This window comes from Mustela erminea, chromosome 6 (assembly GCF_009829155.1).
Source record: "Mustela erminea isolate mMusErm1 chromosome 6, mMusErm1.Pri, whole genome shotgun sequence".
NCBI classification, from domain to species: Eukaryota; Metazoa; Chordata; class Mammalia; order Carnivora; family Mustelidae; genus Mustela; species Mustela erminea.
In genome coordinates, this window is record NC_045619.1 from 92,443,084 (window position 1) to 92,457,767 (window position 14,684).

The 14,684-nt window shown below is 48.9% G+C and overlaps 2 protein-coding genes across 3 annotated transcripts; one reads left to right on the forward strand and one right to left on the reverse strand.

The window, feature by feature from the left end:
- Positions 1 to 143: 143 nt before the first annotated feature.
- On the reverse strand, positions 144 to 9,201 carry PMEL (premelanosome protein). Its single transcript, XM_032348560.1, has 11 exons — positions 8,884 to 9,201; positions 6,366 to 6,476; positions 6,071 to 6,217; positions 5,228 to 5,362; positions 4,702 to 4,863; positions 3,732 to 4,430; positions 2,679 to 2,795; positions 2,359 to 2,443; positions 2,042 to 2,247; positions 1,856 to 1,943; positions 144 to 397 (listed from the first exon to the last, which is right to left on the reverse strand). Exons 1-11 carry the CDS (start codon positions 8,957 to 8,959, stop codon positions 253 to 255), a joined length of 1,971 nt encoding a protein of 656 aa, XP_032204451.1. The 5' UTR covers positions 8,960 to 9,201; the 3' UTR covers positions 144 to 252.
- Positions 9,202 to 9,709: 508 nt separating this feature from the next.
- Positions 9,710 to 14,469, forward strand: CDK2 (cyclin dependent kinase 2). Of its 2 annotated transcripts, XM_032348561.1 has the most exons (8): positions 9,710 to 10,070; positions 10,794 to 10,871; positions 10,980 to 11,100; positions 11,754 to 11,924; positions 12,389 to 12,490; positions 13,167 to 13,310; positions 13,614 to 13,817; positions 14,087 to 14,469. In XM_032348561.1, exons 1-8 carry the CDS (start codon positions 9,955 to 9,957, stop codon positions 14,189 to 14,191), a joined length of 1,041 nt encoding a protein of 346 aa, XP_032204452.1. In that variant the 5' UTR covers positions 9,710 to 9,954; the 3' UTR covers positions 14,192 to 14,469. The 2 variants fall into 2 exon arrangements, with proteins under 2 accessions (XP_032204452.1, XP_032204453.1); XM_032348562.1 differs by lacking the exon at positions 13,167 to 13,310 and having other exon boundaries at positions 9,712 to 10,070.
- Positions 14,470 to 14,684: the final 215 nt, after the last annotated feature.

The following is a 14,684-nucleotide window of genomic DNA, read 5'->3' on the forward strand; positions in this document are numbered from 1 at the left end:
ACACACACACACACACACTGAAAGTGCCTCATCTGAATAAAATGACTTTTTTCCCCACACTGGGATATCTGTTAAGTAAATGGTACACCTCCTTCCCATATACCTCCCCTCCTCAAATGACATAGATACTCCCAGAAGCCAGGTCAGGTTCTGAGTATTTATTCCAGGTAATGGTAGTCTCCAAGGGAAGACTGGAGAAAAGATAGGTATGGCTGTCCACCCTCAGCAAATCACAGCATCACGTGAGACTACTCAGACCTGCTGCTGCCCACTGAGGAGGGGCCTGTTCTCACCAATGGGGCAAGAGCGGAAGACCCGGGGCAGCCGCAGCCAATGGCTGCTACCATGTGGCAGCTGGGGAACGGGGAGAGCTGAGCCCTGCTTCAGAAGTCTTCGCCTGAAATTGGGAGAAGAAGGCAGAAACTGATTAGCAATGGACAAGGGAAGCCTATCTGTGCTTCTCCAAAACAGAGGCCCCCGGTTTACTTGACCTTGATCCTAGCTCCCTCCCATTCTCACCAACAAGTTTCATCTTGTCTTGTTTTTATGGTAACCTCTGTCCATTCCCCTGTTACCCTACAAGCTTCCTGGCTTTGAGGACCTTGGCATTCTAGGCCTGAGGATCTGCCCTTCACACATATGGGCAGAGGACTCCGGTCACCCAATTTCCTCCACTCTTTTTTTTTTTTTAAAAGATTCTATTTATTTATTTGACAGACAGAGATCACAAGTAGGCAGAGAGGCAGGCAGAGAGAGAGGGGAGGAAGCAGGCTCCCTGCAGAGCAGAGAGCCTGATGCAGGGCTCGATCCCAGGACCCTGGGATCATGACCTGAGCCAAAGGCAGAGGCTTTAACCAACCCACTGAGCCACCCATGCGCCCCTCTTTTTTTTTTTTTTTTAAGATTTTTATTTATTTGACAGAGAGATCACAAGTAGGCGGAGAGGCAGGCAGAGAGAGGGGGAAGCAGGCTCCCTGCTGAGCAGAGAGCCTGATGCAGGGCTCTATCCTGAGATCATGGCTCTATCCCTGAGATCATGACCTGAGCTGAAGGCAGAGGCCTAACCCACTGAGCCACCCAGGCACCTCAGTTTACTCCACTCTTGATATTATTTTTTTTTTAAGATTTTATTTATTTATTTGACAGAGAGAGATCACAAGTAGGCAGAGAGGCAGGCAGGGAGAGGGAGAAGCAGGCTCCCTGCTGAGCAGAGAGCCCAATGCAGGGCTTGATCCCAGAACCCTGGAATCATGACCTGAGCCGAAGGCAGAGGCTTAACCCACTAAGCCACCCAGGTGCCCCACTCTTGATATTATTAATAACAATAGTCATCAGTGGGGCGCCTGGGTGGCTCAGTGGGTTAAAGCCTCTGCCTTCGGCTCAGGTCATGATCCCAGGGTCCTGGGATCGAGCCCCGCATCGGGCTCTTTGCTCATCAGGAGCTTCCTCCTCTCTTTCTCTGCCTGCCTCTCTGCCTACTTGTAATCTCTGTCTGTCAAATAAAATAAATAAAATCTTTAAAAAAAAATAGTCATCAGTATCATCACTTATTATACTCCTACTTCAGAGCTGGAGTATAATATGGTGCTTTACCCATATTATCTCTAATCCTTACAACGGCCTCCTATGGCAGATACTAGTTTTCCTACTTAGTAGAGGCTCAGAGATGTTAAGCTGCTTTCCCAAGGTCCCTCCAGCCAGACTACAGCCCAGGTCCATTTAACTTCCAAGTTTGGACTCTTTCCTTGGATACCATGCTTCTTCAAAAGAAGTGGTGGTTTCTTCTCCTCTTGAGGAAAAATGAGTAGTGGTAATAAGGGATAAGGGGGTGTGAACTAGACAGTGGGACTCTCACCTATATATCAGAGATACAAGCACCGTAGCCATCAACACCAGCAAGATGCCCACAAACAGGGGAGCCTGTCCAAGGCCTGCTTCTTGACCTGTGAGCAGAATCCCAGGCTTCGGTTAGTGTCTGCTCCCTGCCACATAGCCTCTGCCCATTCCCCCTCTTCATCCTAACTCTTGTCCAGGTACCTACCAGGCATTACAAGCTGGGTGCTGACCATTGCCAGACTGTTGGCATCGGCCAAAGACACATTGAGGCAGTAGGTCCCTGAGCCACCCTTTAGGACTTGGTGTAAAACCAGCTGGCAGGCAGGGCTGGGTGGCACAGGCTGACAGAGCCGCTGGGCAGGGGGCTGGCAGCCTGGTGAGGAGATGTCCATGCAAGCTTCCTTGGGCAGTCTGCAAGAGGTGTCCAGCTTAAGTCAGGGCAACTGGGAGGGAGCACTAGACACCAGAGAGCAATGCAACAGTCAACCTAAGAGTTCTCAGGACAACTAGTGGGACACTCACCCTCCTTGGCAAGAAACTGTCAGCTCAAATGCATCCCCTTCGCTGGATGGCACAGCCTGTAGGATCTCAGCTCTCTCAATACCTCCTGCAAAGTTACAAGAGTTTAGGTCTGGGATGCCTCTACCAGGCCTCTCCAAAGGCCCACGGAGAGGAAAACCCTAGGCCTGCTTCCCCAATCCCATCCCTGCCTTCAAAAGAAAAACGCTGGGATTTGAGTGTTCTTGTCCCGCTTAGTAACTCCCTCCAAGGTATGCTTCCACTGGCCGGCCTTAGGCAGTACACACCTCCCTCCACCAGCCCCCAAAGCAGTCAAGACTCACGGACAATGTCCAGGGTGAGAGAAAAGGAGCCGTATCGATATAGAACACAATCCAGGGGGGTCTGTCGCTTTGCCAGGATTAAGGTAGCTGCATCATCCAGCAGGGGACTCTGGGAACCTGGCAGGAGAGGATTGAAGAAGAGACAAATGACTCACCTGGAAGTAGAGGCCACACAGGCATTTTTCTAGGTAGACCCAGAGCTGGTGGATCATGACTTGGAATCAGAAAAAACCTGGAAAACCTCATTTTACAGATAAGGAAACTAGAGCCCAGAAGGAGGAATAGGCACCCTAGAGTCACACAGTTAGGAGTAGAGTTGGAGTTTTAAGAAATCCCAAATGTGGGCGCCTGGGTGGCTCAGTGGGTTAAGCCGCTGCCTTCGGCTCAGGTCATGATCACAGGGTCCTGGGATCGAGTCCCGAATCGGGCTCTCTGCTCAGCAGGGAGCCTGCTTCCCTCTCTCTCTCTCTCTCTCTCTGCCTGCCTCTCCATCTACTTGTGATTTCTCTCTATCAAATAAATTAATAAAATCTTTAAAAAAAAAATCCCAAATGTTTCTCTCCCCCCACATTGTGCTGGGTCCTTGTCTAGACACGACACAAGTGCCACCCTGTCACGCCTACCTTTTCAGCGTTCCTACCACAATTTCAGGTTGACCTGCTTTAAGATAGAATCCAGGGGTGGGAAATGGTGCCAGAATCTGAGACAGAATATTATGCATTTATACTTGCACAGAAAAGTGAGATCCGATTATTATGTAAATGACCGCAGTGTGTTCCCTGGCCTTCTCCTCAGGGAATAGCTCTCCTCAGGGACAGAGAAGCAGCAAACACTCGCTCCATGGCCCAGGGGAGACCCTGGTTTCCTGGTTTCCATATCTATTCCATGTTACTAAGAGGGACTTGAGGGCCTAAAACTAGTGGGAGCTCTGATGGGATTCCATTGATGAGCAAAGGATTGGGTATCATCTGTGGCCTAGGTAAGTCTTTGAGCTCTTCAGAGTAGTGACAAATGCCCCACCCCAATGAACCTCGTTCACACTGGCCCTCTTACCTGTAATACCTTCCATAGACACAAAAGGGTTGGCATCTGGACCCTCAGGCTCAGGTGTGGGCACCTCTCCAGCTGTGGACTCCACCGACTCTTTCGTTGTTACCTGTGCAGCTGTGGTTCCAGAGGGCTCTGCGGTTGACCCTTCACGGGTTGTACCTGCAGTCTCTGCAAGTGTGGTACCTGTGACCTCTGAGCTTGGAACCTGCTCAGCTGTAGTACCTGTGCCCTCTGTGCTTAACACCTGTACGAGTGTAGTGACCTCCGTGGTCGGCATCTGCACAGCTGTGGTTCTGGAAGGCTCCGCAGTTGGCACCTGACTACGTGTAGTACTTCTGACTTCTGCAGTAGGCACGTGCTCAGCTGTGGTGCCAGGGGCCTCTGCAGTTGGCACGTGCCCATCTGTGGTGACTGGAACTGGGGAGGAGCCACAGGATGTGAGAGGAATGGCAGCCTGCAGCACCACCTGGGCAGTGATTGGGCCGGACTCTAGGTAAGTGTGAGTGACCACGAGGGCCCGAGAGATGAGGGTCCCAGTATGGTCTCCAAAGTCCCAGGTGTAGGAGAGGTCAGCCCCAGACAAATAACCACTGGGGTCATGGAGCTGGAGGGCAAAGGTCAAAGGATGATTTCTCAGGAAGTGCTTGTTCCCTCCATCCAAGGCCTGCAGCTGGGACACACTCACGGAGAAAGGCACCTGGTCTGGGATTGGAGCCAGAAAAGGTGAGAACTAGACGTGGGCCCCAGCTTCTTTCACAGCCACACTCTCCAACTCAAGCTGACTGGACCTTCACTGGCTCCAAGCCCCACATTCTTCCGCCCACGTCTTCCTGGCTCTGCCCTTTTAAGGTTACACACCATTTCCCTTTTCCCCATTCCATTTTCCCCTTTCCCTTCTCTCCTTTCCAGTCAGGCCAGGCCTCCCCATCTTTTACCTCCTTGCAACGGGCTCTGCCCCTTCCTGAATCCTTACCCGTAATGGTGAAGGCTGAGCAGGAGTGAGCAAGGGGCACGTAGCTCTGGGACTCTCTGCGGTGGTAGACAGTCACTTCCATGGTATGTGTGCCCAGCATTGCCTTGCCTGTCACAATGCTCAGTCCTGACACTGGGCCCCCCAGAACTTGCCAGTATTGGCCTGAGGTTTTTGAAAAGAAAAGCAGGGGTTGGGGAGGTACTGATCAAAGGCAACGGAGGGGAAGGATTAGAGACAGGACATCAGAGAAGGAAGGTCAAGTAATCTATTAAGTATGGTTATTTCTGATAGTATTTGGAAGGTTGTCCTATGAGGGTCAGGAAAGGAATCCTGGTAAGGGGCTCCATGGGATAGGACAATAATTGGGGAAGGGACCGCAGAAACAATTATAATGTAGAGAGTTGGAGGGGGCTAGGTGCTATAGAAGAGGAAAGAGCCATGGGGGCAATGAAGATTACGGAAACTCACAGAGCAAAATGAAACAGGATCAGGTAGGAAGAGGTGAATCCAAGTATGGATGACTCACCCCAGGTCTTCCAGACATAAACAAAGCTTCTTGTCTGAGACCAACGGCCAGGTGGGCAGGCCTTCCCATCAGGGAAGATGCAGGCATCGTTAGGTACCTGGGGATACACTGGCTGTCCTCTCCACACCTGGCTCCCTGAAGGGTAGACAGGGAGTCATCCTTGAAACCTGACATTCCTTTCTATACATCAAAACCCCTACCAGGGCTCCCAGAGGGGGGCTGTGGGAATACTCCTTAGCTACATACTATGTTCCCTTTGCTATCACCCATTTGGGGTGGTAGCAGAAAGAATGGAAACTGGAATTAAAGATCCATGTGTACTCAATGACAGACAGAGGAAAGAGACTGGAATATCATATATCAACATGTTTACAGTGGTTTGCCCTAGCTAGTGGGATAAAAACAATAAGAGCATCAGCTAACACTTACTGGGCCTCACCTTAGCCTAGGGCAGGTATTATGCTCAATTCTTTATATATTATCACATTTTAATCCTTACAACAAACGTTCAAGGTGGGTATCCTTGTATCCCCATCGTAGAGAAGGCAATGGAAGCACAGAACAGCTAAGTAACTTGCCCAGGGTAACATGCTATTTATAAATTTAAATCTATGTCTGTCTAAACTCTAGGTCCACTGGGCCTTTTGTCCCCAATTTTGCATACTATATAGATTTTTTTTGCTTAATCTGTGTTTTTAAAATTTTTTTCTACAACGAATATTACAGAATATGTATATAATTTGCTAAAAAAGTAGAGTGGAAGGGGGACATTCCTTGAGCTCATGGGGGGAGCCAACCAATCTGAGCCCTTGGAATAAGGGCCTGGAGTAGAGAGGTACTCACCATTGATGATGGTGTTGTTGGCCCAGACGACTTGCCCATCTGGCAGCACCTTTTGGCTTTCGGGGAAGTGCAGGGCAATAGAGAAGGAGGCATTTGCCCCAACCAGTGTAGGCCCGTCATTACTGACCTTCAAGGACACCTGGCCACCTGGGAAGGACTAGCTGCATTAGCCGGGACTCCTTGGTTTTTCCTCCCCTTATAGCTTTCCCCTTCCCATCTTCCCCAAGCTCCATTCAACCCATATCTTGCTCCTCTCGACATCCCATGCCCTCCCTGGAAATTGCCAATTTCCCACCTCTCCAGCAGTCAGGCCTCTGTATTTCTGCCCACTCTGGATACAGCTGCCTGTTCCAGGCTTTAGTTGTAAGCTGCCTTGGGACACCAAGCCAGTCCTGGTCTCTGGGTCCTGTAAAGAAGGTACCATGAAGGCCCTAGGTTCACCCCTCAGTCCCTTGTCAGGAGATTTTATTTTATTTTATTTTATTTACTTTTTAAAATATTTTATTTATTTATTTGACAAATACAGATCACAAGTAGGCAGAGAGGCAGGCAGAGAGAGAGAGAGGAGGAGGCAGGCTGGCTCCTGCTGAGCAGAGAGCCTGATGTGGGGCTCGAACCCAGGACCCTGGAATCATGACCCGAGCTGAAGGCAGAGGCTTTAACCCACTGAGCCACCCTGGTGCCCTTGTCAGGGGATTTTAAATTACTGAATAGCCACCATGTGCTAGGTACAAAGGACTTAAGAAATGAATAAGATACGGCCCTGGAGGGATTCAAGACATGTCCATACAATTCTAATAATTCAAGGCACTGCTTAATATGAGCCATAACAGACATGCACAAAGTGCAACAAAACAACAGACTAAAGGGATTGGTTCCACTCTGGCAGATTGGGAAAGACCACTGGAGTGAGGAGTTTGCCTGTGGGATAGAGCACTCTGGGCAGAAGGACCAACACAAGAGGATGCATGGAGGCATGATAGAAACTTCCCGTGTGGTTGATACACACTGTAAGAGATGAGGCCAAGAAGACAAGTAAAGGCCCTGAGTGCCAAGCAAAGGAATTTGGCCTTCATTCTGTAGGGTAGGCCACAGCAGGAGATTGTGTTTGTTTCATTGAGATATAATTCCTATAACATAAAATTTACCCTTCAGAAGCTTTTTGAATATGACCAGATCTGTGTTTTAGAAGGACCGCCATGGCAAGCAGTGTAGAGGATGGATCAGAGGCAGGCAAAATTTGGGAGTGGGGACCAAGCAGACAAAATTATAACTGACCAAGAGAGAGGGTTGAGAAAAAAGGATATGATCTGATATGATCATATTTCAGGCTTCTCCTACCCATTTGATTTAGCAATGGCATGGGCATCTGAGCTCCCTCATATAATATGAAAAAAGGATCTAGGGGCGCCTGGGTGGCTCAGTGGGTTAAGCCTCTGCCTTTGGCTTAGGTCATGATCTCAGGGTCCTGGGATCGAGCCCTGCATCGGGCTCTCTATCCTCCTCTCTCTCTCTCTGCCTGCCTCTCTGCCTCCTTGTGATCTCTGTCAAATAAATAAATAAAATCTTTTTTTAAAAAAAGGATCTATATATGCCTCACCCAGGTACAACAACTATCAACATCTTGCCACATTTGCTTTATCTGTCCTTTGCTGTTTTTGTTTGTTTATTTGTTGGCTAAAGTATTTAGAAGCAAACTGCAGACATCTTGTTCTTTTAATTCTACAATTTCAGTACATATCTGTAAAAAATATGAACATTTTCTTGAATAAGCACAATGTCTTTTCAATGGACAAAATTATAGAACCCAATTCACATAAAATTTCATGAATATCTAAAAATATCTTATGATTGAAAAAACCAGAATCCAAAAAGTAAGCACAATCTTTTAAGAGGCTCAGGTAGACAGGTATGAACAGAATATTTCCAGAATACATTAAGGAAATAGTAAAGAAAAAGACTTGAAACTGCAGCATAAAAGAGGGAAGTCAGATCAAGGAGAACTTCCCAGAAGTCTAGAGACCAGGGATCTAGAGAGACACAGGGGATAGTGGGATATGATATCTATATTTTAGCACAGGAGAAACTATCTTCACTCCATTTCTAATGTGTATTGGAAACCTAGCTGAGTCTGCGGGGGGGGCGGGGGGGGCGTCTAGAATCATCTCATTGAGCATCCCACCACTAGAGTAAGAGAATCATAAGATATCCCATTCTTTCTTCACTCCCAACCCTCCCTCCTCAGAGCAGCACGGGACATTCCAGACCCTCTCACCACCCCCACCCCCACCCCTTGCTCCTGTCACGAGGCCCCAATCCCCCAGAGCCTTTTCATGTGATGCTCAGCTGAGACCCCTCTGCCTGTCTCTTCCAGCCCTAGAACAAAAGCATGAGCTATGTTCACCCATCCCCATCCCAAAGAGGGGAGGTGGTACCTCCTTACCTTTTCTATCCAATGCCATATTCTTTTAGTCCTCACTTATAATACCCTATCCCAAGTGCCGGAGTCATTCCCTAAGTCTTTCATGTATACCCTTTTGAAGCCCCTGCTCCAGCTCATTGTCCAGGGAGCCTCAGAATTAGGACCACAATGACCCACTAACCTTTTGCCCTTCCAAGCAGATGGGATTATTTTCAAGCTCAGTCCCAAATCTCCGCATAGTGAGGGAGCTCAGATGCCCATGCCATCGCTAAATCAAATGGGTATGAGAAGCCTGAAATATTGCTGGTATCTCCCATGAGGAGGGGAAAAACCAGAGCAGGTGTGCAACCACAAATTCACACTTGTTCATGTCCACACACCACACACTCACCTTCTGTGGCCCCCACAGCCAGAAGAGAACTCATCACAGCCATAAAGAGAAGGCATTTCCTCAGCACCAGACTCATCTTGTTCTTTCTTCCAGCAACGAAAGACGCTGGGGGGCTGGGACAAGCCCCTATATAGGAGAGGGGTGCTCATTTGCATAGCCCTTCCCCCTCTCCCTCCAGGAGAAGCTTGGGAGGGGCAGGAGGACCAAAGAAAGGCAGAACTGACAAGGGATCCTGGTCACTGGACATCCGCTACTCAATGTCAGTTTTTGGTTTCACTAGGTCACACCCTTATTGACTGGGAAATCGGAAATAATTGGTGGAAGGTCAACTACGTAATATGTACCCGACACATAAAATTCATCATAGGCTGGTGAATCAATCTAGTTTTGAGTCAAGCCAGGAAACCTCTCAGAAACAGAGGCCCTGCATCCCAAACCACAGAGACAGAATAAGGTGGATAAAGACGCGGGACGAACATCTTTGAGGCCCAGAAAACCCATACAACGAGATTCCTAGCTTCCTGCTATTAAAACAGATTTTCTGGGCCAGGTGGAATTTAATCTTAGGACGAGACACATTTTCCTAGGGTTGGTGAAACGGCAAATTAAAGATCAGGAAATCCCTACAGATTCAGAAACAGGTGAGAAACTCGACTTCAAACCAGGTACTTGGAAAAAGACATTTAGCTTCCCCACCGAGACAGAAACTTGTATTAAGTAGCCTCAGAACTAAACTTGCGTAAAGTGGAGTCATTTGCGGCGGCTAGGGCGCTGGGCTCACCCCCCGCTCTGACGTTAACCAATAGGAAGGGTTAGGGGCGGAGCTAGGGAAACGCGGGAAGGAGGGGCGGGGCCTCTGGTGGCGGTAGGGAACTGGAGGGGAGGCGGCAACATTGTTTCAAGTTGGACAAATTGACAAGAGCGAGAGATACACTCCGTTCCATCCCGACCTGGGGCTGCAGAGCTGGGCCGGTTTCCCCCTCCTCCACTCCCCGAGAGCCGGGGCCAGCCTTTTGCAGGGTTCCCAGGCCCCAGCTCCAGGGCCGGGCTGACCCGACTCGCTAGCGCTTCATGGAGAACTTCCAAAAAGTGGAAAAGATCGGAGAGGGCACGTACGGAGTTGTGTACAAAGCCAAAAACAAGGTGACGGGAGAAGTGGTGGCGCTTAAAAAAATCCGCCTGGACACGTGAGTGGCCTCTGTACCCGGGACTCCTCTAACTCGGGAGCTCCTTGAGTGCCCCCCGCCCCCACCCCAAGAGGCGGGTAGCCGTCCAAGGACCGGAAGGTAGCAGGGAGGGACTTCTTTTGAAGTGGAGAGGTGGGTTGGAGGACAGTGAAGGGTTTCCCTGTGGAGAGTACAGGGCACTGTAGAATCTACGGGAAACTTCCTCCCCAAAGCCGAGTGATGCCCCCAAATGTGCAGTCAGAAAGACTCAGAAAGAGGAAGGAGGCCTCAGAGATGGGGTCCAGGACTCTCCGTAGAGTTGGGTTTTGTGGGAACCGGTGAAGAACACCTTTCTGAATGAAGAGCCCTCCTCACTGCCCCAGCCCCACCCTCATCTTAGAATTCTCTACCTCTTTCAAAAGAATGGCAGTTGAACCTCACTGGCCCCTCTAGGGAGGCTGGGTGCTGCTACTCCTATTTCTTCCCTGTTACCTTCTCTCTTCTTCACCTCCACCAGAAGGCTTTACCTACCTACCCTAGGAAAAGAAGAAATAATGACCTTAACGTATCCAAAAACCACTCCCTGTCCACCCATGAATTAACTCCTACAGCACCCTTTCTCTTTTCTCACTTTCCTAGGGGATGCTGGGGTGGTCTGTCATTGGGAGGAAAAGAATGACTGGGCTGGGGGGAAAGGAGTATTTGTAACCACATTCCTATCTCTGCTTTCTCAACCTCTCCAAGTGAGACAGAGGGTGTACCCAGTACTGCCATACGAGAGATCTCTCTGCTTAAGGAGCTTAACCACCCTAATATTGTCAAGTAAGTATACACCTAGAAAGCGCTCTGACAGTGAAGGAGGATGTGTTCTGTCTTTGTAGCCTGGGTATTACTCTAACTCACCTCCATTTCTGGACCTCCCTTACCTAGGCTGCTGGATGTCATCCACACGGAAAACAAACTCTACCTGGTTTTTGAGTTTCTGCATCAGGATCTGAAGAAATTTATGGATGCCTCTGCTTTGACTGGCATTCCTCTTCCCCTCATCAAGGTAATCCTTCTCATAAACTCCTCCCCAACATGGGCAAGTTTTGTGGGTACTGAAAGGGGGCAATTCAGACAGAGTGATGATTTTTAATCTTGGCTTCCTTCCCAGCCCTCATCCCCCTACACACACACACACACACCTTTCTTTTGTGGCTCTTTCACTGCTCATTATGCTTATTAACCCCTGGGCTGGTCAGGAGAATCAAAGAAGTTGAAACTCTAGTGAGTCAACTTTGTAGCACAGGTGGAAAGTCAGATGAAACTCAGATAAATGGGACTTGAGGGCACTTGGTAGATTCCTCCAAGAAGCCCTTCCACTTGTTTGGTAGGAGAAATAGTGAATCACTGCTGTCTGTTCTAGCTCTGTGTTCTTTACTCCCTGAGCTACTTTCACTCTATCAACAAGCGTTTATTCAATGCACATTGAGCACATTCAATGTGCTAGGCACAGGATATGGAAAAGAGATGCAAAACTAAATAAGACCTGGTCCTTGTCTTCACTGGAAGGGCCTCTCACTCCATGGGGAGATACAGTTTATAAACATGTCATTATAATCCAATACAGTAAAAGGCTGTAGTCAAGCTTTGCAGGCAGAGAGTAGACCCTAATAGCTCACTGTGGTAGAGGAACAAAGTCCTCTCTCTCTTCTTTGTCAGAGCTATCTGTTCCAGCTGCTCCAAGGCCTAGCCTTCTGCCATTCTCATCGGGTTCTGCACCGAGACCTCAAACCTCAGAATCTGCTTATCAATGCAGAGGGGGCCATCAAGCTAGCAGACTTTGGACTAGCCAGAGCCTTTGGAGTCCCTGTTCGTACTTACACCCATGAGGTGAGACCCTCTCTGCATTTCTTCTCTGAACTTCTGGAAGGTGTTAACAAGGACATTCACAAAATTACTAAACCTACCTGGCCAGCAGTTTCTCTCTCCACTAGATGGAAAGTATCTCTGGCACCCCAAGAAGTTTTAGAGTATGCACTGAGTTCATACTGTGGGGCTAACTGGGCTTTGATAGGTACCAAGCCAGGAAAGCTGGATGGCACACTGTTAAAAATTAGGACCGCTTGTCTCAAGTTTTCCAGGAGGGTTGCAAATTATGGGTTCAGAAAATATGGTCCTCAGAGTCATGGGCGAGGCTAACTCTGGTCTAAGAAGTTGTATGTAATCATTTAATAAGGGAAAGTCAGAAATTGGGAAGGAAGAAGGGAAAGAGAGCAGAGTAACACTGAGGAGCTGAGATGTGGGAATCACCATGCCCTGTGCACCACCCCTCCTCTTCCTGCTCTTGTCCCCAGGTCGTGACCCTGTGGTACCGAGCACCTGAAATCCTTCTGGGCTGCAAGTACTACTCCACAGCTGTAGATATCTGGAGCCTGGGCTGCATCTTTGCTGAGATGGTACGGAGGCAAGCCCAAGTTCCACCCAGTTCACTCTTCCCCATATTCAAGAACACCAGAATTATTTCTCTGCCTAGACCAGTGGCACTTCTGTTATCATAGGACTTCTTTCTCCAGAGTAGCACCAAGGCGGGTAGGGGGGAAAGGACAGGACTGTTGTCCTTGATGTCAACCACAATGTTGGTACAGCCTCAGACGGCCTTAGCACTTAATACACATCTCTTATTGACATACTGAGCTAAATCTGTAGCTGTTTTAGCTTTAATTTGCATTTATTTGGGAGAATAAGTACCTACCATTCCGTGCCTCCTTCATTTGGCCTGTAGACCTTATTGTAGGGTTCCAGGAGTACAGCGAAACCAACTGTATTCACCTTATCTATACTGTTTATTTAAACTACAAACTTAAATCATGTGCCCCTCGACTTCTGGCTCTTCAGAATGAAGAATCCCCGAGCCCCAGACTTTTATAGGAGCTTTTGTCCCCTTTAATATAACAGTGGAGTGGGCTGCATTTTCAAATCAAATCAGCAATTTGTTTTATGGTCCTTTATTTGGGTTGTAACTGGGGGCTTAGAGACCATTAGCCTGTATGTAAAATGTGCATTTATCCCCCAGTACATTACCTTACAATTGCCCATATTCCTCTCTCAATTCATCAAAAAATATTTGTTAAGCACCTAGTGTGTACCCAGCACCATGCTAGGTGCTGTGGGGAACACAGAAGAAATGGAAGACACAGTCTCTGCCCGCTGTGCTCCTATCTAGAAGTGGCTGCATCACAAGGAGGGGGGATGACCGCAGTGTCTACCCCACACCCCGTGAGTGGCTTGGGATCCCTTTGCTACATGTCAGTGGCACCCCAGACATTCACCCCCTCCCAGCCCCACCCAGCCTTGGGGATCTGCAAAGGCATGGTTGGGGGAAGGAAGGAGGGGGCAAGGAGAGAGATGAAGGGACTTCATTGTCTCAAGCTCTGTGTGACTGACCCCATGAAAGGCCCTGGGGAGGGAGTCATGGGGCCCAGCTGACCTTCCACTGCCTGTGGGAACCTCCTTTGCACAGGGAGCAGCTTTGACTGACGTCAGTGCGGGTCTTGGCCTTTTCTCTTTCCCCATTTTCAGGTGACCCGCCGGGCCTTATTCCCTGGAGATTCTGAAATTGACCAACTTTTCCGGATCTTTCGGACTCTGGGGACCCCAGATGAAGTGGTTTGGCCAGGAGTTACTTCTATGCCTGATTATAAGCCAAGTTTCCCCAAGTGGGCCCGGCAGGATTTTAGCAAAGTTGTTCCTCCCTTGGATGAAGATGGACGGAGCTTGCTATCGGTGAGAGTTGGGGATGGGCACCCGTTTCCTCTCATTTACTCCCCTAGGGCAGGTTTTTTTCCAGGATGAAGGAAGATGAGACCCTGGACTCTGGGTCTTGGCATTTCCCTAGCCCCTGCTTTTCTCTCTCCCTATTGGCACACCTATTCAAATATAGGGAGGAGGGAATTGGGGTTAAAGGAATTCTGGTTTCCTGATTTCTTGGAACACCTGCTGCCCATGTAGTCCACTGTCACATCACTGAAGTCAGCATACATCTCTCCCTCCAGCAAATGCTGCACTACGACCCCAACAAGCGGATTTCGGCAAAGGCAGCTCTGGCTCACCCTTTCTTCCAGGATGTGACCAAGCCAGTACCCCACCTTCGACTCTGATGTCTTTCCCCCAGCCCCTACCCCAAGTCTCACCCTCTCCTCCAAAGGGCCCTCATTTGGCTTGGCCCTGGGCTATTTGCCCTCCGTTCTGGTCTGGCTGCCTTCACACCCACCTCCCCCTCTTAGCCAGCCAACTTGGGATATAAGGGGTAGAGGGGAGAAACAGGTGAAAATGAAAGGAAGCTTCAGTATTAGATGCACTTAAGTCCCTCCATCACCCTCTCCCCCTCCTCTTAGTCATTGCTGAGGAGGGCTGGTATTAAAAAAAAAAAAAAAAAGACTGACTCTTTCCCCCCGCCCCCCACATAGGGTTTGCCATCCCAATCTCTGAAAGCCCTGAAATTATTTCCTGTGTTTAAGATGACAGACACACCAAGCCTTCTGTGGCCACTGTGTAAGACCAACTGATAGCAGAGGACCTAAGTTGGAACTTTTGAAAACCAAGCAAAACAAAAACATAGGGAGAGCCCTGTTTTAAAGAATTAGGTTATAA

Coding starts and splice junctions, on each gene's coding strand:
- PMEL (XM_032348560.1), bottom strand. CDS start 8,959: ATGAGTCTGGTGCTGAGGAAATGCCTTCTCTTTATGGCTGTGATGAGT. Junction 4,864..5,227: donor TTATGTCTGGAAGACCTGGG/GTGAGTCATCCA, acceptor CAAAAACCTCAG/GCCAATACTGGCAAGTTCTG. Junction 398..1,855: donor CTTGTATCTCTGATATATAG/GTGAGAGTCCCA, acceptor TCCCAATTTCAG/GCGAAGACTTCTGAAGCAGG.
- CDK2 (XM_032348561.1), top strand. CDS start 9,955: ATGGAGAACTTCCAAAAAGTGGAAAAGATCGGAGAGGGCACGTACGGA. Junction 11,101..11,753: donor TTCCTCTTCCCCTCATCAAG/GTAATCCTTCTC, acceptor CTTCTTTGTCAG/AGCTATCTGTTCCAGCTGCT. Junction 11,925..12,388: donor TTCGTACTTACACCCATGAG/GTGAGACCCTCT, acceptor TCTTGTCCCCAG/GTCGTGACCCTGTGGTACCG.